Below are 23,984 nucleotides of genomic sequence, written 5' to 3'. Positions count from 1 at the left end.
AACCATTTGGATGCAAAACTACAAAACACAGCAGGTCAGTTCACAGACGTCAAAAATAGGCGGTGTCATAGACAATGAAGGCTATCAAATTTGTATTCTTTAGATATTCTTTGAATGTAAAATTATATTCAAAGAAATCAAAAGACATAATCCTCAAAGACATGATCCTCAAAAAAAAATCCTCAAAAGTACATGGAGCTGAGTAAAATAGAGGGCTATAACTAGAGGACTTAGAGAGGCCTAGTAATTTCTAAGGTAGGGACGTGTTTGGCACAACTTTGTGGGCCGAAGGGCCTGTATTGTGCTGTAGGTTTTCTATGTTTCTATGTTTCAAAGGAAACAAAAACACTATGTCTAAACTGAGCAACACCTATTTTGAGTGTGACCCTTGCCTCCACATCCACCCTACCAAGACGCTTCAAGATTTTAGATGTTTCTATAAGACCATAAGATACAGAAGCAGAATTAGGCCATTTCGCTCATCGTCTACTCCACCATTTCATCATGGCTGATTCATTTTTCCACTTAGCTCCAATGTCCTGCCTTTTCCCCTGTATTCTTTCGTTCCCTGACCAATCAAGAATCGATCAACCTCTGCCTTAAATATACATAAAAACTTGGCCTCTGCAGCTGCCCATAGCAACTAATTCCACAGATGCACCACTCTCTGGCTAAAGGAATTCCTCATCTCCATTCTAAAAGGACACCTCTCTTTTCTGAGGCTGTGTCCTCTAGTCTTAGACACTCCCACCATAGGCAACATCCTCTCCACATCCACTCTATCAAGGCCTCTCACCATTCAACAGGTTTCAATTAAAGTATCCATCATTCTTCTGAATTGCAGTGAATACAGGCCCAGAGCCATCAATCACTCCTCATCTGACAAGCCGTTCAAACTTGGTATCATTTTCATGAACCTCCTTTGAATCCTTTCCAGTTTCAGCATATCCTTTCTAAGGGGCCCAAAACTGCTCACAATACTTGCATTTACAACCTTGCTTTTATATTCTAGTCCTCATAAAATGAATGCTAATATGGCATTTGCCTTCCTCTCCACAGACTCAACCTGCAAATTAACCTCTTGGGAATCCTGCACAAGGACTCTCAAGTCCCTTTGTGCTTCAGTTTTTATTTGTGCTTTCACTCCATTTAGAAAATGGTCAACCCTTTCATTTGATCTACCAAAGTTCATGACCATACACTTTCCAACACTGTATTCAATCTGGTACTTTTTTACTCATTCTCCTAATCTGTCCAAGTCCTTTTGCAGCCTCCCTGCGCTTCCACTTACCTTTGTATCATCAACAAATCTGGCCAAAAAGCCATCAATTCCATTATCTAAACCATTACATATAACGTAAAAATAAGTGGTCCCAACACAGATGCCTATGGAACACTGCTAGTCACCACCCTACCAGAAAAGGTTCCCTTTATTTCCACACTTTGCCAATCAGCCAATGCTCTATCCATGCTAGTACCTTTCCTATAATACCATTTGCTTTTAACTCTTTTAAGCAGCCTCATGTGTGGCATCTTGTCAAAGGCCTTCTGAAAATCCAAGTACATCACATCCATTGATCCTCCTTTGTTCATCATGAGTGTTACTTCTTCAAAGAATTACAACAGTTGTCAGGCAAGATTTTCCCATAATGAAACCATGCTGACTACGGTCTTTTATTATCATGTGCCTCCAAGGACCCTGAAACCACATCCTTAACAATTCACTCCAACATCTGCCCAATCATTAAGATCAGAATAACTGGCTTATAATTTCCTTTCTTCTGCCTCTCTCCCTTTTGAAGAGTGGAGTGACATTTGGCATTTTCCAATCTGCCAGAACCATTCCAGAATCTAGTGATTCTTTAATGATCATTACCAATGCTTCTACAATCTCTTCAGCCTCCTCTTGGGGTGTTCACCATCTGATCCAGGTGTCTTATCTAACTTCAGATCTTTCAGCCTTGCAAGAATCTTCTCTCTAGTAATGACCCCTGAAACTTCTACCATACTGCTGGTGTCTTCCACAGTGAAGACTTCCACATAGAAGCAGGGTCAAAATACTTATTCAGTTCATCCACCTTTTCCTATTTCCTTGTCCCTCGTTGCTACCTCTCCACCACCGTTTTCCAGTGGTCAGATAGCAACTCTCACCCTCTTTTACATTGTTTCAAATGCTTTCTGAACTCCATTTTGAACTTCACCTGTTCAACCTTTACTCAAACTTATTATAATTAATCTAGCATCTATCTTCAATACAAGCATCAACCTACTTTGCAACTAAGTGGCCCTTATGCTAATGCTAAGGCTGTATAAAACATTGGTCAAACCATACATGGAGTATTGTGAACAGTTTTCAGACCTTTATCTAAGAAAGGATGTGCTGGCATTGAGGGGGTCCAAAGGAAGTTCATGAGGATGATCCCAGAAATGAAATGCTTACATTATGAGATGCATTTGATGGCTCTGGGCCTGTACTCACTGGAGTTTTGAAGAACATGGGGGTGATCTCAGTGAAACTTGTAAATATCATGGGGTAGCACAGTAGTGCTATTCTTTACAGTACCAGTGACCCAGGTTCAATTCCCACTGCTGTGTGAAAGGAGTTCTCACTTTCCCCCCACGTGGATATTCCTCCAGGAGGTCTAATTTCCTCCCATAGTTCAAAGACATACCTGTTGGTAGGTTAATTAGTCATTGTAAATTGTCCTATCATTTGGGCTAGATTTAAATCAGGGGTTGATGGGCAGAGCAGCTTGAAGGACCTAAAGGATCTACTCCACACTGTATCTCAATTAATCAATAAATATATGTATATTTTGGAAGGCCTAGATAGACTGTACATGGAGATTATGTTTCCTATAGTGGGGAGTCTAGTACCAGAGCGTACTAACTCAGAATACAGGAACATCCCTTCAAAATGCAGATGAGGAGGAATTTTTTTAGTCAGACTGCAGTGAGTCTATGGAACTCATCGCCACAGACAACTGTGGAGGACTGGTAAATGGGTATATTTAAGGTGGAGGTTGATAAGTTATTGATGAGACCATAAGACATAGAAGCAGAATTAGGACCATTCAGGGTTGAGACTGCTCCACCATTCTATCATGGCTGATCCCAGATCCCACTCAACCTCATACACCTGCCTTCTTGTCATATCCTTTGATGCTGTAACCAATCAGGAAACTAACAACTTCCATCTTAAATATACCCACAAACTTGGCCTCCACTGTAGTCTGTGGCAGAGCATTCCACAGATTTACTACTCCCTGGCTAAAACAAACTCCTCCTTACTTCTGTTTAAAAGGCTCTAAATCTTGAGGCTGTGCCCTCTAGTTCTAGATACCTCCACCACAGGAAACATCCTCTCCACAGCCACCTTATCTAGTCCCTTCAACATTAGGCAGGATTTGTGAGGGCATCAAAGCTTAAAGGGAGAAACCTAATTCTGTTCCTATGTCTGATAGTCTTATTTGTTGCACAAAACCCATCCTCTGATCCTACCTATAGCCAATAATTGCCTGGCTGATCTCCAGTCCAGTTAATGGTAATTCACCTGGGTAATGGGGGACTCAACAAAAGTAATGTCATTGATACAGACTGTCTTCTTGGTGATGGCCATTGGTTTTCACTTTTACATAATTATTTATCACTTATTGATTCATGCACGAATGTAATCTAGATCATAAACACAAGAGATTTTGCAGATGCTGGAAATTCAGAGTAACACACACAAAACGCTAGAGAAATTTGGCGTATCAGGCAGTATTAATAGAGAGGAATGAACATACGATGTTTCAGGCTTATGCCCTACATCAGTCCTGCACATCCCTTTATTGTGGATTGTGGGCCGAAGGGCTTGTAATGTGCTATAGAATTTCTATGTTCGATCCTTGAGCAGGTTATTAGTGAGTAGATGTTCCTTGAAGCACTTGTCCACATTACCCATCACCTGATTTGGAGGTAGCCAGATTAGATTTGTCTCTTTTTGTTTAAATTTGTGAACAGGTCATACTTTATAATGTCAGGCACCAGTACTACAAATAACCAGGAACAACTGAGCTTCAGCACTTTAGTCAACAATAAATATTGAATGGCAACTGAGCCAATTCACTTACTCTGTCTACACCAGCAACTGAGCTAATTCACAGACATTCTGATTGGACAGTGGCGCACATGCAGTAGAAGTGTTCTGCGCAGGTCCACAGGGTTGTAAAACTCAATCTCTAAAGATGAGAGGTACCGTCTAGCAGAGCGGTCATTGTTGGAGTGGTTTGAGTCAGAGTGTGAAGGCTTTGGCTTCACAGGCTTCGGTGAAAACAGGCAGAGGCAAGGTAGGTAGGTAAGTTTATTTCTTACTTCTTTTTCTTATTTAACTCTTGAAAGAACAAGGGGAATGACTACAGGGCTCGTGTTCTGTTCTGGGTGTCAGATGTGGGATTTCCAGGAGACTTCCGGTCTCCCTGATGGCTACATCTGCACCATGTGCATTAATATGCAGCTCCTTGGAGACCATGTTAAGAAACTGGAGCTGCAGCTTGATGACCTTCAGCTTGTTAGGGAAAGTGAGGAGCTGATGGACAGGAGTTACAGGGAGATACTCACCCCCAAGGCTGCAGGAGACAGATAAATGGGTGACAATCAAGAGAGGGAAGGGAAAACATCAGATAGTGGAGAGAACCCCTGTGGCTATCCCTCTTGACAATAAGTACTTCATTTTGAGTACAGATGGTTGGGGGGGGGGCTACCAGGGGGGAAGCAACAGCGCCCATGCATCTGGCTCTGAGACTGGCCCTGTGGCTCAGAAGAGTAGGGAATTGAAGAGGATGGCAGGAGTAATAGGGGACTCAATAGTTAGGGGAACAAACAGGTGATTCTGTGGATGCGAGAAAGAAACACAGATGGTCATTTGCCTCTCAGGTGCCAAGATCCGTAATGTTTCCGAATGCATCCACAATATCACAAAAAGGGAGTGGTGAGCACCCAGAAGTCGTGGTACATATTGGTACCATCAACATAGGTACAAAAAGGGATGAGGTCCTTTAAACAGAATACAGGAAGTTAGGAAGAAAGTTGAGAAGCAAGACCTCAAGAGTAGTAATCTTGAGATTGCTGCCTGTGCCACATGACAGCAAGGATAGGAATAGAATGAGGTGGCAGAATAATTGGAGCAGGTGGCAGGGATTCAGATTCCTGGACAAGTACAAAAGAGACAGGTTGCACTCAAATCCAAGGGGGATCAATATCCTTGTGGGCAGGTTTACTACAGCAGTTGGGACTAGTTTAAACTAATATGGCAGGGGGGTGAAAATCAGTATGATAGAGCTGATGATGAGCCAGCAGGTTTACAAGTTGATGATGCAATATGAATGTGAGGAAGGACAAGCCAATAATTGGGTACAAATGCAGACAGAGCAAAGAGTTAAATTGCACCACAGAGGCAAAATTCAAAAGGGTGAAGAATGCGGAACTAAAGGTGCTATATCTAAATGCACCTTGTATTCGGAATAAGCTGGATGAACCCATAGCGCAATTAGAGATTGATCAGTATGACACTGTGGGCATCACTGAGTCATGGCTGAGAGAAGGTCATTGCTTGGAGATTAATATCAAATGATATTCTTGAATTGAAAGGGCAGGAAGGCATACATGGTGGTGTGGCTCTGTTGGTAAGAGAGAATTACATCTTTAGAAAGAGGAGCACAGGGTCAGAGAATGTTGGATTTTTGTGGGTGGAGTTAACAAACTGCAAGAATTGTTAATAAGGGTAATGGCAGAATTGTAATATGCAAGGGGATTGGGAAAATCAGGTTGGTATTGAATTGCAAGAGAGGGAATTTGTTGAATGCCTATGATATGTCATTTAGAGCAGCTTGAGCTTGGGCCTATTGGGGAAATAGATTGGGTGTTGTGTAATAACCCAGATCTTATTAGGAAGCTTAAGGTAAAAGAATCTTAAGGAGACAGTGATCATAATATGATTGAATTCATACTGCTATTTGAAAGAGAATCATGTATCAGTATCACAATGGAATAAAGGGAATTACAGAGGCGTAAGAGAGGAGCTTGCACAGGTGGACTGGAGGTGGGAATGATGGCAGATCAGAGTTGGCTTAAGTTTCTGATAATAGTTCACAAGGCACAGGATAGATATGTCCCACAGAAGTTCTTTTCAAATGGCAGGATTAGGCTACTGTGGCTGACAAGGGAAGTTAAGGACTACATAAAAGCCAAGGAAAGGGCATATAAAGTAGCAAAAGTGAGTGGGAAGTTGGGTAATTGGGAAGTTTTTAAAATCCAACAAAAGGCAACTAAAAGAGTTATAAGAAGGGAAAAAATGAAATATGATGGCATAGTAGCCAATACTATAGAGCAGGATACCAAAACTTCTTTCAGTTATATAAAGAGTAAGAGAGAGATAAGGGTTAATATTGGACCACTGGAAAATGATGCTGGTGAGGTAGTAATGGGGGACAAACAAATGGCAGATGAACTTAATGGGTATTTTGCATCAGTCTTCACTGTGGAAGACACTATTTGTGTGCTAGAAGTCCGTGAGTGTCGGAGCAGAAGTGAGTGCTATTGCTATTACAAAGGAAAAAGGGCTAGGCAAACTCAAAGGTCTTAAGGTGGATAAGTTACGTGAACCAGATGGACTACATCCCAGAGTCCTGAGAGAAGTTGCTAAAGAGATAGCAGATGAATTTGTTGTGATCTCTCAAGAATCACTTGATTCTGACATAGTCCCAGAGGAATGGAAAAATAGAAATGTTACACCACTGTTTTAGAAGGGAGGAATGCAAAAGAAAGGGAATTACAGGCCAGTTAGCATAACCTCAGTGGTTGAGAAAGTGTTAGAGTCCATTTTTAAGGATGTGGTTTCGGGGTACCTGAGACTAATGATAAGTCAAAATCAGCATGGTTTCTGTAAAGAGAAATCTTGCCTGACGATTCTGTTACGAGTTCAAGGAAGTAACAAACACGGTAGACAAAGGAGAGGCAGCACGTCATTTACTTTGATTCAGAAGGCATTTGATAAGTGCCACACATGAGGCTGCTTAACAAGATAAAATTCCATAGTATTACAGAAAAGGTACTGACATGGATAGAGAAATGGCTGACAGGCAGGAGGCAGCAAGTGGCAATAAAGGTGGCCTTTGCTGGTTGGCTGCCAGCGACATGTGTTGTTCCTTGGGGGTCAGTATTGGAACTGCTAATTTTCACATTGTTTGTCATTGACTTAGATAATGGAATTCATAGCTTTGTGGCAAAGTTTGCAGACGATACAAAGATAGGTGGGGGGTGTAGGTTGTGCTGAGGAAGCAATGTGATTGCAAAAAGACTTAGATAAATTGCAACAATATGCAAAAAAAAGTGGCAGATGGAAAGGTGGAATACAGTGTTGGTAAATTTATGATAGTGCATTTTGGTGAAAAGGAACAAAAGTGCAGACTATTATCCATTTGGGAAGTAGGTTCAAACATCAGAGATGCAAAGGGACTTAGGAGTCATCGTGAAAGAATCCCAGAAGGTTGAGTCTGTGATAAAGAATGCAAATGTAATGTTGGCATTTATTCCAAGTGAATAGAATATATAAAGAAAGACATAATGCTGAGGCTTCATAAGACACTAGTCAGGTCACACTTAGAGTACTAGTACTGTCAACAGTTTTGGGCCCCATATATCAGAAAGGATGTGTTGTTATCAGAAAGAGTCCAGAGGAGGTTCATAAGAATGATTCCCAGAATGAAGGGGTTAATATATGACGAACGTTTAGCAGTTTTGGGCCTGTGTTGACTGGAATTAAGAAGAATGTGGGGGGGTGGTGGGGGAATCTCATTGAAATCTACTAAAGGTTGGAAGGACTAGATAAAGTGGTGTGGAGAGGATTTTTCCTATTGTGGGGGTGTCCAGAATTAGAGAGGACAGCCTCAAAATTGAAGTGCAATCCTTTAGAAAAGAGGTAAGAAGTAGAATGTTCTTCCACAGACAGCTGTGAAGGCCAAGACCATGGGTATATTTAAAGCGAAAATTGATAGTTTCCTGATTGGTCAAGGCATCAAAGGTTATGACAAGAAGGCAGATTTATGGGGTTGAGGGGGATCCAGGATCAGCCATGATGGAATGGTGGAGCAGACTCGATAGGCTGAATGGCCTAATTCTACTCCTATATCTTATGGTCTCTGTCTAAACCAACAACTGAGCCAATGCACTGACCATCTAAACCAGCTATCAGATTTGTTGATCTTTAAGTTCTTACTGAACAGTCGTGTAATTTTAAAGCTCATGAAGAATACACTTCATGTAGTAACAGGAAACTCCAGTTAATTTTATAGCTAGCAACTACACACTTACATTGTAATTTCAACTATTCAAATTCCAATTGTTTGTGTTACCATTTAATATTTCATTTAAATGTTAATATTTCAGATTATTAATAAAACGCACTGAGGAATTCCATGCAGGCAACAACATCCAAATACCTTTCATTATTTCTTACCTCAGGTTTGGTAATTAATATCACTGTTAGAGCAATCTGCTGCAGTAAACATCCAACTAGCACAATATAGATTACTTAGGTGACTATCAGAAAATTAGGGATAATGGTGTAGACTCTGGAGGTATCCTTTTTCCCCATTAACACATTGTTAATAAATGATTTGAAATGTTTCTCATATTACAAAGGCTTACGATTAGATTAACAATACTGTGATTGCTTCAAATGGACAATAGTATGGTCGAGAAGATGGAATTAAAACAGGCAGGTAGACGCAACTACAAACGTTTGTAGATTGTATAATTTTCAGCTACAAATGCTGGAGTTCACAACTTTTGAGGAATTGTACAGCAGTTTGAAGGAGAATATTAATTACCATTAAACTGGACAAGTAAAGAACAAGTAAATAAATATCACTGATTATTTAATACTTGTTACGATGATCCAGAACTATACAAGAGAGCTCAGTGCAACCTATGGAAGGCTATTTTAAGAGCAAAAAATCAATTTCAATTGAAGTTAAAGACTGAATTGAGTGTATGTCAACTCTGGCAGGGTTTGCAGGCCATTATATCCTACAAGGCGACACTGTGATGCTTCATTCCCAAATGAATTCATCACCTTTTATTCCTACTTTGAATAAAGAATAAAACTACACCTGTGAGATCCCTGCAGCATCGCTGACCCTGTGACCTCTGTTTCAAGGCCAACGTCAGAACATCTTTCATGAGGAGAAACCCACAGAAGGTGGCAGGTCCTGATGGTGTTTCTGGTAGGGCAATGAAAGCCTGTGCCAACCAACTGACAGGAGTGTTCAAGATCTTCAATCTCTCACTGCTGCAATCAGAGATTCCTACCTGCTTTAAAAAGGGTGACAATCAGATCAATGCCCAAGAACAGGGTGGGCTGCCTCAATGACCATCAACCAGTTGTACTCATATCTACTGTGATGAAGTGCTTAGAGAGGTTGGCCATGGCAAGGACTAACTCCTGCCTAATGAGGGACCCAAAACCCGCTGCACGGTAGCATTGTGATTTGCGTGACGCTGTTATAACTTCAGGCGGAGTTCAGAGTTCTACTCCGGATTCTCTGTAAGTAGTCTTTGTACATCCTTCTCATGGAATGAGTGAGTTTTCCCCAAGGTGCTCCAGAGAAAAAGTACCAAAGACGTACTGTTATATTAATTGGCCATTTTAAATTGTCCCATGATTAGGTAGAGTTAATTGGGGTTGCTGCTGTAGCATGGAAGGGCCTACTTCACGCTGCATCGCTAACTAAATAAAATAAATATACCACAACACACACAAAATGCTGGTGGAACACAGCAGGCCAGGCAGCATCTATAGGGAGAAGCGCTGTTGACGTTTCGGGCCAAGACCCTTCGTCCTGACACCATCAGGACCTGCCACCTTCTGTGAGTTTCTCCTCATGAAAGATGTACACTATCTCACTATTTTTTTCTCTTCATTTGCTGTTTGTACTTTTTGTGTTACTTTTTGAATTTTTAAAATATTTTTCATTTAATGCATAGTTTATAATGTATTACAATGCACTGTTGCCACAAAACACAAAATTTTGCAACATATGCCAGTGATGTTATATTTAATTTATGCTACCAACTTTAAAAAGTGAACAATTAATTTTAGTTACTGGTACGTGATGTGGCATTAAGACCAAATTCATTATTATAAAATAATACATCAGCTGCCAGCCAAACCGAAGAAAATGTACATTTTTGCTCAAAAATCTGTGCAGCACTATTTGTTATTTCCTGCTTTGTCAATTAAAATAAACTGAAAGCAGCACAAAGGGAAACAAAACAAAACTTTGCACTGATGCTGCACTGTTGTACGCTTTTGATTTTCATTAAAGTGGGGTAAGTAAAAATGTGTTAAAGATTAAAAATGTTAATTAAGTACAAATTGGATTTTAAATTTGGCAGTCAACCTTCTGTAGCACATATCATATTTTAGATCAAATGCTTGTTTCATTTCATTGCTCTCCTTTGATTTTCCACATTCATCTAATTTGTAAGCTTCACTGAAGAGCAGTTCATTGGTAACTAAAACACCCTTTATACCCCAAAATCACCAGAGGGAAAATACGATGCAAATATTATAATTATTTTGTGCTTGGGATACTCTAGATGCGAACTCTGTTACTCTTTTGTTCTACACTGTGTTTTACATACTAAATTGCCCTGCTTTTTAAGAGGTGTATGGAAGTTAGATGCTGCAGTGTGAATTTAAGGCAATAGAGGGCAATAAGTTGAACCACATATTTCAATTCCACCCAACAGTCTGCAAGACTTAGGGGAACAAATTTGTAGAGAGATCACAGACTGCTGCAAGAAGCAAGGTTGTAATAGTAGGTGATTTTACACTTTCCACATATTGACTGTGACAATACAAATTTATTCCTCTAGATTTGTGGACTGTTGGATGGTCTTGAAATACACTGTTCCATTTGTTCCCCTTGATTGTCTTAAATAAATAAAACACATTGCAGCATCTAGCTTCCACACTATAAAAGCATGAGATGGGATAGAGCTTGTCAGCTGTGTTCAGGAAAGTCTTTTTAATATGTCTCAACAACAGAGTGCAAGGCTTGATGTCTTATCAGGGAATGTAACAAGGGAAGTGACAGAAGTTTGTGTAGGGGAACACTTTGCAGCTAGTGATCATAATGCCATTAGTTTCAATGTAATTATGTAAAAGGATAGGTTCGATCCTTGGGTTGAGATTCTAAATCGGAAAATAGCCAATTTTGATGGTATCAGAAAGGATCTTGCAAGTGTGAATTGGCCAGTCTGTTTTCTGGCAAATGTGTACCTGATAAGTGGGAGGCCTTCAAAAGTGAAATTTTGAGAGTACAAAGCTTGCATCTGCCCATCAAAATAAAAGGCAAGGATAACTGGTTTAGTGAACTTTGGTTTTTGAGAATATTGAGGCCCTGGTATAGGCAGGTAGGAACAAATGAAGTTCTTGTTGAATATAAGAAATGCAGAGAACACTTAAGAAAGAAATCAGGGGAGCAAAAAGAAGGCAAGAGGTTGCACTAGCAGACAAAATGAAGGAGAATCCTAAGGGCTTCTACAGATCTGTCAAGAGCAAAAGAATTGCAAGGGACAAAACTGGCATTCTGGAAAAGCAGAATGGTAATCATGTGCAGAGCTAAAAGAGATGGGGAGATCTTAAATTGATTTCTTGCATTTATATTTACTTGGGAGATGGGCACAGAGTCTATAGATGTGAGGCAAAGCAGCAATGAGGTCATGGATCCTATACAGATTATAGAGGAGGAAGTGTTTGTTGTCTTTTGGCAAATTAAGGTGTACAAATCCCCAGGGGCTAACAATGTGTTCCTTTGGACCTTTGGAAGGCAAGTGCAGAATTGCAGGAGCCCTAGCACAGATATTGAAATTATCCTTAGCGACAGGTGAGGTGCCAGAGAGCTGGAGGACAGCTAATGTTATTCTGTTGTTCAAGAAAGGCTATAAGAATAAACCAGGAAATTATAGGCCAGTGAGCCTAACAGGAGTAGTGGGCGAATTACTGGAAGGTATTCTAAAGGACCAGATATGAGTACTTAGATAGACAGGGATTGATTGGAGATAGTCAGCATAGCTTTGTGCATTGTAGGTCATGTCTAACTAACCTTATACAGTTTTTCAAGGAGGAAAGTTGATGTAAGCAAAGCAATGGATGGTGTCTATATGGACATCAGCAAGGTTCAGTTGCTTGGCATTCAAGATGAGGCTGTAAATTGGATTAGACACTGGGTCCACTGGAGAAACCAGAATGTGGTAGTAGATAGTTACCTGTCTGACTTGGAGGCCTATGACTAATGGAGTGCTGTAGGGATTGCTGCTGGATCCATTGTTGTTCGTCATCTATATCATTGATCCAGATGATTACAGAGTTAACTGGATCAACAAATTTGTGGATGACACCATGTTTTGGAGGGTACAGTGGAGACAGGAAGATTATCAAAGCTTGCTGTGGGATCTGGACCAGGTGGAAAAATGGGTTGAAAAATGGCAAATGGTGTTACACCTTGGGAGGACCAACTAGGGTCTTACACATTGAGTGGTAGGGCACTGAGGAGTGTGGTAGAACTAAGGGATCTGGGAATACAGATCTGTAATGCATTGAAAGTGGTGCCATAGGTAACTTGGCCTTCATAGATTAAAGTACTAAGTACAGGAGTTGGGATGTTATATTGAAGTTGTACAAGAAGCTGGTGAGGCCTAATTTGAAATATTATGTGCAGTTTTGGTCACCACCTACAGGAAAAATGTAAAGAAGATTTAAAGAGTGCAGAACAAAATTACCTGGATGTTGCCGTGACTGGAGAACTTGAGTTATAAGGAAAGATTGAATCGGATATAACTTTATTCCATAGAACGTAGAAGTTTGAGGGGAGATTTAATGGAGGTATACTAACTTATGAGCTCTATATGTAGGGCATTTTCCACTGAGGTTGGGTGAGACTACAACTAGATGTCGTGGGTTAAGGGTGAAAAGTGAAATAAGGGGAACATGAGGGGAACCTTCTTCACTCAAGAGTGTGGTGCCAGTGCAAGTGGTGGATGCAGTTTCAATGTTAATGTTTAAGAAGAGTTTGGATAGGTACATGGATGGTATGGTCCGGATGCAGGTCCATGGTCTGGCACGGACTGCATGGGCTGAAGTGCCTGTTTCTGTGCTGTAACTTTAAGGGTCTAAAAGTGATACTATGAAATCTAAAACAGCCTTGCCTGCAGTTAGACAGCTGGATTATAATGTTCACATTTTCCCAACTCTCTCTTATACATTGAGATTAACTGATAGACTGCCTTGGTTCTATTGCCTGCAACAGGCCTGCAGCACTACAAGTTTTTCTCATCAAATTGATACGACCTCATAAAGGTCTTCATTGAAAAACAGACATTGTTTATCATCTTAAGATCTCATTCAGTGCAAGGCACTGTACAACAGCAAAGACTCAAAATTCAAAATATTTCTCTCAAAAAGTTAAACACCCTCTGCAATTTATCAGATAACAGTACTTAAAACATGCATCAATTTTGTTATATTAGCACATGAATTAAAAATAAACCAAAATCCTTTCTCTGAGAGCATGCTTAAACTTTAATCTTGGGTCACATGCCCAGAAGGCACAGTTTATGTTAACATTCCAAACAAATAAATAAAAAGAGGACATGTCAATGCAGTGAAGGATTCGAGTGGCCATTGCAGTTCATTTTCAAAACTAAAATACATTTTGGTTGCTGGTGTCAATACTTTCATCTTGTCTTTTCCCTCAGCCCTTTAAGAGCAAGAACATAAAGCAACACACAGACCCTACACAAAGATTTTGGTGACTTTCTTGCTCATTATCTCACTGTGCTTTAGTGCATAACACTAAATTTAAATCAATTTTAAAACTTGCCAAGATATGATTAAATACTGAAATTTAATTGCACAACTCCCAAACTCTGATATCTAGCATTCTTCAAGCTAAAGTAATTCAGAACCACCAAGAACAAAATACTGAATAATACATAATAGGAACAATAAGTGCTTTTCATTTTTCATCTTGCATTGTTGTTCCACTGGTAAAAATGTGCTGACATTCTCAACATGCATTCAGCTTCATTTTTAGTAAGCAACTCAAATGAAGGTACAAGTGGTGAAAGAACAGCCAGTAATCTGGGTGGGGGTGGTGAGGGAAGGGGAATGTCTGCTACACACTAGGGGCATCAACTATGCTGATACACAAAAGTTTGTAATTTGGAATAAGAACCCTGATCTCAGTCATAAAGACTGAACAACTTTGAGAGGTGGACTATTTATTTTATAAATTTCAGTCCTTCAAATCATTTGCTTAAATAGAATGTTTAAACAAAGTCAGAAAGGAAATAAAGGTTTTGGAAAAAAATCAGAACATCACAATTCAAAATCCAAATCACCAGGCTGTACAACAGTTATTCCAGTCTAACTATAAAGATGAGTGTCGCTACAACAACAAACGATTATTGAATGCACAGCTGTAAGTACAGAGCTAGTCACAGGCTGACACTAACTGGCAGCTCCACACAGGCCATATCTGTGTTACACAATGCAAATAACTGAAACAAAACATTTTCTACACTCCAGCTAAGAGCTCCTTTATCCTATTCGTTTGGAAAAATCCGCAGGACTAAATAACACTCTTCCATTGCCACCATACACACAAATCATACTATTTTCCTTAGAAGTCAATGAATACAGATATCTAATAATGAAAAGTCATTTTTTGGTAAGTCACTGTACTTCGAGATATCACCAGCGAGTAAATGGTTAAAAATAAAACACCTACAATGGTTGAGATTTTGAAATAAGAGGTAAATCATATAGCAATCAGAATTATAGCTTATAAAATTAGACAGCAAGATCAGATAACCATGAATTTTCACTTAACTATCAAAGCATCAAGTTTCTATCAGAAATGCTGTTCCTCCCAAGGATCCACCTTAATACCAAGTCGACAGCTTAATTTTCACCCAAATACCACATTTCTCTGGATATTGTCCAAATTTATCAAATATTATGTCAGTCATTCTGAAATTGACACCACTGGCAGATCCTGGACATAGGTAGAGTATAAGCAGGTTACTCTGTGCCTGACAACTTTCTTTGGGCTGAGTGTCCAAAAGGAAATCAATGAAATCTTTAGACATAAAGCAAGTGGCTTTTGTGCCACAAAATCTGATCACATTTTAACTAGATATGAAATAACATTTGTATTATGAAGTATTGTATTTTAAAAGGAACTGATTAAATAGTTGTATAAAATACACAAGCAGAATTATAGCATATTATTTTCTTGACTAAAATTTAGAAGGTTTTAAAAGGCCATGGGAAGCAATGCACATTGTGTCAACAAAAGTTTTGCAATATTTCTATTAATGTCATATAATGTCATCCACAAAAAAATCTAAAATTTTGGAACTAATTGCTCATACCCAAGGAAGAACTTCAATGTGCATTTTCAACTGAATATTAATTGATACAAAAATCTTTCTGAGAGATCTTAGGAATCAGTTTAACTGTAGATAAAAGCAATTTTCCATTTTCTTCTGTTTCAACCTTATTTTACAAGCTGCTTTCATTATAGAAACAACTAAAGTCATTCTTTGGAATGGAATTATAGTAAGAATGTCAGGAAAGTTGGTTTGCGGCTGGTTGCTTTAAGAATTAAATCTATTTGCTGGTGCTGAGAGAAGATGACAGTAATGCACTATTAATATAAATAAAGCTATTTACAGCAACACCTCAACTTGGCAATGGACAGACGTATCTGCGTAGGAATGGGAATTGAATTAAAATGGCTGGCCACTAAGAGATTCTAGCTGGTATGAGACAGAGGTGCACAACAAAATGATCCACTAGTCTGCACTGGGTCTCATCAATAACACCAATGAATTCACATGTGAAGGGCTGCCTCAGCTGCAAGACTGCTTCGTACCCTGGATCGTGGTTACGATAGGCACAATTGCAGGGATAAATATCTGGAGGAAGAAAGGGTTCAGGACAGATGAGTGGACAATGGAATCACAAAGTGATCCTTGCAGGAAGCAGAGAGGAGATGGGAGGAAGGAAGACATACATGGATATGAGATCCTGTTTTGAGATGGAGAAAGCTGCCAAGAATATTTAGATGGCAGGGTGGAAGGGGAGGACCAGGAGAACTCTATACCTGTTTTACTGGAGGGGTGGAAATGGGAGGAGGGTAGATGTATTGGAAATAGAAGATGTGGGTGAGGGCTCCATCGATAGCATTGGTGGAGGAGTGGGGGGGGGGTGGAATCCACAGCTCTTTTAAACAAAAAGGTAATCTCGTTTCCACAAAGCAGTTTACCATAATTATAAAAGTTGATGTATTCATGGTCGAGACTGAAATGAAAACAAGAAATTGCAAGGTTGATGGTGGCTTTACATTTTAAGAACTTGATTCTGGACAAAGTTTATTTCTATTTTCCTTTCACTATATCAATGAAGGAAGGAGGTGATGGGGGCAATATGTGAATGTGATTGAAAATGAATTAAAAAGGGGATGCAACCACCTGACAAAGCAGGTGTGTTAATTTATCTATTCTCTGTAAGCAATGATGATCTTTAAAGGGAAAAAAATAACATGATTATATCAAAACTTGAAACTGCAAGTATCTTCTTGCTACTGTATATTTAATTTTCAATATACAGTGGCATGCAAAAGTTTGGGCACCCCGGTCAAAATTGCTGTTATTGCGAATAGTTAAGTGAGTAGAAGATGAATTGATCTCCAAAAGTCATAAAGTTGAAGATGAAACATTCTTTTCAACATAATAAGATCAGTGTATTATTTTTGTTTTGTACAACTTTAGAGTGGAAAAAAAGGAAAGGAGCACCATCGAGTTTGGGCACCCCAAGAGATTAGAGCTCTCAGATAACTTTTACCAAGGTCTCAGACCTTAATTAGCTTGTTAGGGCTGTGGCTTGTTCACAGCCATTGTTAGGAAAGGCCAGGTGATGCAAATTTCAAAGCTTTATAAATACCCTGACACCTCAAACCTTGTCCCAACAATCTGCAGCCATGGGCTCCTCTAAGCAGCTGCCCAAAACTCTGAAAATTAAAATAAATGATGCCCACAAAGCAGAAGGCGGCTTTAAGAAGATAGCGAAGCGTTTTCAGGTAGCCGCTTCCTCAGTTCGTAATGCAATTAAGAAATGGCAGTTAACAGGAACAGTGGAGGTCAAGTTGAGGTCTGGAAGACCAAGAAAACTTTCCGAGAGAAGTGCTTGTAGGATTGCTAGAAAGGCAAATCAAAACCCCCGCCTGACTGCAAAAGACCTTCAGGAAGATTTAGCAGACTCTGGAGTGGTGGTGCACAGTTCTACTGTACAGCGACACCTGCACAAATATGACCTTCATGGAAGAGTCATCAGAAGAAAACCTTTCCTGCGTCCTCACCACAAAATTCAGCATCAGAAGTTTGCAAAGCAACATCTAAGCAAGCCTGATGCATTTTGGAAACAAGTCCTGTGGACTGATGAAGATAAAATAGAATTTTTTGGCTGCAATGAGCAAAAGTATGTTTAGAGAAAAAAAGGTGCAGAATTTCATGAAAAGAACACCTCTCCAACTGTTAAGCACTGGGGTGGATCGATCATGCTTTGGGCTTGTGTTGCAGCCAGTGGGACAGGGAACATTTCACTGGTAGAGGGAAGAATGAATTTAATTAAATACCAGCAAATTGTGGAAGCAAACATCACACGGTCTGTAAAAAAGCTTAAGATGAAAAGAGGATGGCTTCTACAACAGGATAATGATCCTAAACACACCTCAAAATCCACAATGGTCTACCTCAAGAGGCACAAGCTGTAGGTTTTGCCACGGCCCTCACAGTCCCCTGACCTAAACATCATCAAAAATCTGTGGATAGACTTCAAAAGAGCAGTGCATGCAAGACGGCCGAAGAATCTCACAGAACTAGAAGCCTTTTGCAAAGGAAGAATGGGAGAAAATCCCCCAAAACCAGAATTGAAAGACTTAGCTGGCTACAGAAAGCATTTACAAACTGTGATACTTGCCAAAGGGGGTGTTACTAAGTACTGACCATGCAGGGTGCACAAACTTTGCTTTGGGCACTTTTCCTTTTTTGTTATTTTGAGACTGTAGAAGTTAGAAATAAAAAAGCAATCTTGCTTAAAATATTAAAGAAATGTGTCATCTTTAACTTTATGCCTTCTGGAAATCAAGTAATCTTTTACTCGCTTAGCTATTCACAGTATCAGAAATTTTGACCAGGCATGCCACTGTACAGATGTCAGAAGTACAAATGAAAGTCCATTAATTCTGTAAATTTAAGAAATTACAATCTGAATTTTAAATTTCATCCCCATCAATGACAATAAACTTGAAATTTGTTAACTAATTTTAAAGCTTGTGATATTGTCGCACAGTACAATTTAGCTACTTCTATTCATGCAATATATAAAAATAGAGGTTTAAATATCTAATGTCGGGAACCATAGCATCCATTATCATGATAACATCATTTGGGGTGAGACGGTAACATAGTGGTTAATGAAATGCCATTACCGCACTAGCAACTGGGGCTCAATTCCCACCACTTGTCTGTAGGAGTTTGCACATTCTACCCGTGACTGCGTGGGTTTCCTCCTGGTGCTCTGGTTTCCACCCGCATTCCAAAGATGTACGTTATAGGTTCATTGGTTACATGGTTGTGGAGTGGGGCTGAGGAGGGGAACAAAAGGATCAGCCATGATTGAATGGCAGATCAGACTCAGTGGGCCAAATGGCCTAATTCTGCTCCTATGTCTTATGGTCGTATTGGGCCGGAAGGCCCTGTTACCACACTGTATTTTGAAACAAATAACTACTTCGTTAAAGCTCATCCCTTAAGGGTGATGTCATTGCTTTACAGCATGCTGGATAAAACAACTTATTATAAAATGAACATGGTTAGTGGTGGCACAGTAGTGTAGTGCTATTATAACACCAGCAATCATACTCAATTCCCACTGCTATCTCTCAGAAGTTCATATGTTCTCCCTGTAGCCACGTTACTTTCCTCTGGGTGTTCCGGTTTTCTCACACGCTCCACAGACATCTGAGTTAGCAGGTTAGGTGGGCACGTGGTGTAATTAGGTGGCGTGGGCTCACTGGGCCAGAAGTGCCTGTTAACCCACTGTATCTCTAATTAAAAATAAAATACAAACAGCCTGTAGAATTCTGAAGCTGTGAAAGAAATCAAATCTTACTTCTGGTAGAAGGCTGGCAGGTTTTGTCAATATCCCTCCTACATACACAACATTGGGTAATGTAGGTCGCGGAAACTCGAGTGCCACATCAGTGCACAGCATCCATAAACTGGAACCCTGTATTAAGTCGTACATGGAGCTCTCAGGCTCAATTTTGTACTTCAGCATTATTCTCTCATATTTTGGCAAGAACAGAAAATTCACACCAAAGCGCGATACTAAGTACACTGCAATATTTGCAATCCGTTGAAACAAATTCATGTTGTCTGTAAGGAGGGAGTTGAATTCTGGTACATAGGCTAGTGGTGTTGGAGCGCCAACCTCTGCTGGATACCAAAGGCCGGTGGAAAAGACAGCATACTTCACTCCCAGAAGGTGTGCAATCACAAAGCCGCACATTTCATTAGGGTCCACTAAAAGCAAGTCAAACTTTTCCTCTTTCAGCTGAGCAATAAAACTCTGGCTGCCGACCATGATGTCACAGTTCTTGGAGTAATGTTCCAGAATGTCAAAGAGCTCTAATGCAGTTAGTCTTCCAGAAAAAATATTCCTCATCTTGGACTGCAAGAAATCATCTGCTGTTGTGCTATTGAAGAACCCTGGGTACCGTAGCAATCTGAAGTAATCCGATGAAGGGATCTCTCTGCCTTCTGACACTGCAAACACCATCTCATGTCCATCCTCATGTAAAGCCTTAGCTAGGGTCTTAAAAATATAAAGATGGCTTTCAAACATAATAGGCGGCACAACCACAATTTTGGCAGCCTTTGATATTTTCACAAAGCAGCAAACTAGAGTCAGGATTTGGAAGTACCACTTCATGGCTGAAAAACAGAACAAATGCAAAGTTAAGACCAGTATGATTTTCTTTCAAATATTCAATAATCAATCATTTTAATAATGCTATAAAACAGGAACAGAGTTGAAATTATATCCAGAAAGCATATATTCAGTCAATATATATATATAACTTGCAGACACAAGAAAGACTGCAGATACTAGGACTCTGGTGCGACACAAGATGCTGGAGGAATTCAGTAGGACAAACTAACACCTGTGGAGGGAAATGAACAGTCAATATTTTGGGTCAAAACTCTTCATTAGGACTGGGACCGGAAAGGACAGCCAGTCCAGATAAAGGTACTCGACCTAAAATGTTGACTGCTCATTTCCACCCTTGGACACTGCCCAGCCCACTGATTTCTATCAACATCTTGTGTGTTGTATAGATAACTTGCACATTTTCCTCCAAAATTCTTTAATTTCATGTTCAAACCATTTGCATAGGGAAATAATCTTCCCAATTATTCATCTCAATAATGTCGATTATGATACCCCACTGTTAATTAATTCAAATGCTTCTGTGATTAAGTCACAGGAAGAATGATGACAAGAACACTAGAAGGGCTGCTAGGTCAGATGTCATTGAAAAACATGAATGCCCAGATACAGCAGATTAGCTTAACTTATATTACATTCTGTAATCAACCACATTCCCTCAAAGACAAATCCTTCCAAATAAATCAAACATATTTTGTTTGTCTAATACTTTTCCAATAGATTTAGAGTATTAGCAAAGTCCTTCCTAGGGACACAACCTAAAAACTTAATCTAAAAATTCTTTAGCCACACACTTACGCTTGGAACTTCAATTGTTTCAACGTAAAGAACCTTCGACAAATTGCCACTACTCCTTGGAAGACCTCTTCTTAGCTCGACGGACAATGTCATGTATACACATAACAATCAAACGAAAGCAATAAACAGTGTTCCACTGTAAATTACTTCTGGAAGCTTAGTTTGACTAAATCTCTGGCTTAGTTTTAAGTCTCCCTTAAATATGATTTGATGAACAGCCACATGAAACTTAATCTAGATGTGCTTTAATAATAATAACCTTCGCATCCTATTTCTGCAGAGGCACAGAGGCTACAAAATTACAATATGACCAACAATTACTTTACAACTAACTGAAATACTGTACACAAGTTGCTCAATGTAAATGGAATGAGATTTAAGGGTGGCTTTTAAGGTCCAAATTAAAATTTCAGCAGATCAATGAAGCCTTTCTACTATCATGTAAAACTGATTTGCAGATCAGAACAGTTGAAAGCAAAATCAAAATTAGAATGACGCACTTTCCAAACCACGGAACTTTCAGTGCTTTGTCAAATCTTCAGTGCTTCCATTCTGCCATTCAAACTTCAAAGCTAGAAGTAAATATATTATTAAAGTACATATATGTCACCATATACAATACTGAGATTCATTTTCTTGCAGGCATTCACAGTAAATCCAAAGAAACACAATAGAATCAATGAAAAAACACACCAACAAGATGAACAATCAATGTGCAAAATGAAGCAAAATGTGAGAATACAAAAAGAAAAAACTATTCCTATGGCTGTTAGCTTTTGGAATAGTTGCTTGGGGAATCTGAGGTGGAGGAGTATTTGGGGCCTATTTAATAAATTTGAAAGAAAAAAAAGAAAAAAAAACAATCATAATAAATAAGGAATAAATATTGAAACTGAGATAGTCATTGAAAGTGAATCCATAGGTTGTGGGAATAGTTCAGTGTTGGAGAAAGTAAAATTGAGTGAAGTTATCTCCTCTGGTTCAAGAGTCCGATGGTTGAGGAGTAATAACTGTTCCTAAACTGGGTGGTGTGGGTCCTGAAGCTCCTGTACCTTCTTCCTGGTGGCAGCAATGAGAAAAGAACATGACCTGAGTGGTGGTGGGGTGGGGGAAGGGGGGGGGTGGGAAAGAATAATTGATGATGGATGCTGCTTTCCTGTGACGGTGCTCTTTACAGATATGCTCTTACCAGTGATGGACTGGGCCGTATCCACTACTTTTTGTATGCTTTTCCATTCAAGGGTATTGGTATTTCCATACTAGGTTCTGATACTTATCAGTATACTCTCCACCACACATCTATAGAAGTTTGTCAAAATATTAGATAACAACCGAATTTTGCAAACTTCTAAGGGTGTAGAAGCGCTGTGGTGCTTTCTTCATAATGGCACTTATGTGCTAGACCCTGGACAGATCCTCTGAAATGATAATGCTGAGGAATTTAAAGTTGCTACTGCTCTTCACCTCTGATCCTGATAAGGACTGGGTCATGGAGCGCAGGATTTCTCCTCCTGTAGTCAATAATCATCATCTCCTTGGTCTTACTGACATTGAGTTAGAGGCTGTTCTTCTGGCACCCCTCAGCCAGCTTTTCAATCTCACTCCGATATGCTGATTAATCACCACACTTGAATCGGCCTACAACAGTGGTGCTGTCTGCAAACTTAAATATAGCATTGGGGCTGTGCTTAGTCTCACAGACATAAATAAAAGTCTGTGTTGATGGTGAATGTGGAAAAGATGCTGCTGTCAATCTGAACTGACTGGGGGGTTTGCAAGTCAGGAAACTGAGGATCCAGCTGCACAAGGAACGATTGAGGCGCAAGTCTTGGAGTTATTTATTAGTTTTGTGGGGATAGTATTGAATGCTGTAGTTGATAAAGAGCATCCTGATGTATGCTTCCTCATTGTCCAGATGCCTCAGGGTTGAACGAAGAACCAATGAGATGTCATCTTCTGTTGACCTGTTGTGAATGTAGGTAAAATAGAGTTGTTTTGTGTCACTCCTCAGGCAGGAGTTCGAGATTCAAGATAGTTTAACATAATTTCCTGTACACAAGTGTAAGGACAACAAAATAATTGTTCCTCCAGATTCAATGAAGCACAAAAAACACAAGAGATAAAGGAAATAATTATAATAATTTTTAAAAATCACCCAATGAATATAATTACATACGACAGCTTATACATATAGATTGATTGTTATGTCCATAAAATCACGGTAGGCTGTACATAAGGTGACTGAAGGGAGTTAGTGGGCAGAGGCATTGATCAGTCTTACTGCTTAGGGAAAGTAACTTGATTTTGAGCCTGGTGGTCCTAGTGTGGATACTACATAGCCTCCTCCCTGACTGGAGTGAGTGATCAACTAACTTTCAAAACACTTTATCACAATTGATGCACATGGTACCCAATGATAGTCATTGAGGCAGGTAACCACATTCTTCCTGGTCACTGGTATAATTGACAGAGCAATTTGGTAGTGTAGCCATTAGTATGATGCTATTACAGCTCAGGGTATTCAAGTTTAGAGCTCAATTCTGGCATCTTCTGTACGAAGCATGCTGGTCGATTGGGAAAGTCGGGTTGGTAATGGATCTCTAGAGAGTGAGTTTGTTGAATGCCTACAAGGTGGCTTTTTAGAGCAGTTTGTTGTTGTGCCTACTAGGGAATCAGCTATACTGGATTGGATGTTATGTAATGAACCGGAGGCGATTAGGGAGCTTCAAGTAAAAGAACCCTTAGGAGCCAGTGATCACAATATGATTGAGTTCAACTTGAAATTTGATAGGGAGAAAGTAAAGTCTGATGTAGCAGTATTTCAGTGGAGTAAGGGAAATTACAGTGGTATGAGAGAGCAGTTGTCCAAAGTAAACTAGAAGGGTCTGCTGGCAGCAATGGCATGAGTTTCCAAGGGAAATGAGGAAGGTGCAGGACATATGTATTTCAAAAATGAAGAAATACTCAAATGGTAAAATTGTCCAACCATGGCTGACAAGGGAAGTCAAAGCTATTATAAAAGCAAAAGGGCATACAACAAAGTAAAAATTAGTGGGAAGAT

General features: G+C 39.6%; 1 protein-coding gene across 5 annotated transcripts in view; it reads right to left on the bottom strand.

Moving 5' to 3' along the window:
- ugt8 (UDP glycosyltransferase 8) overlaps window positions 1-23,984 on the bottom strand; it is a 124,993-nt gene that overhangs the window by 64,990 nt on the left and 36,019 nt on the right. For 3 of the 5 annotated variants that reach the window (XM_073065155.1, XM_073065157.1, XM_073065153.1), the window contains exon 2: window positions 19,286-20,109. In XM_073065155.1, the coding sequence (XP_072921256.1) occupies window positions 19,286-20,107 (822 nt within the window). In that variant the 5' untranslated portion in view covers window positions 20,108-20,109. Of the gene's footprint in view, window positions 1-19,285; window positions 20,110-21,423; window positions 21,496-23,984 lie in introns of all 5 variants that reach the window. The other 2 variants (XM_073065154.1, XM_073065156.1) reach the window with 1 other exon arrangement.

This window comes from Hemitrygon akajei, chromosome 13 (assembly GCF_048418815.1).
Source record: "Hemitrygon akajei chromosome 13, sHemAka1.3, whole genome shotgun sequence".
NCBI lineage: Eukaryota > Metazoa > Chordata > Chondrichthyes > Myliobatiformes > Dasyatidae > Hemitrygon > Hemitrygon akajei.
Note: the sequence above shows the minus strand (reverse complement) of the source record. Positions and strands in the feature narration are given on the sequence as shown.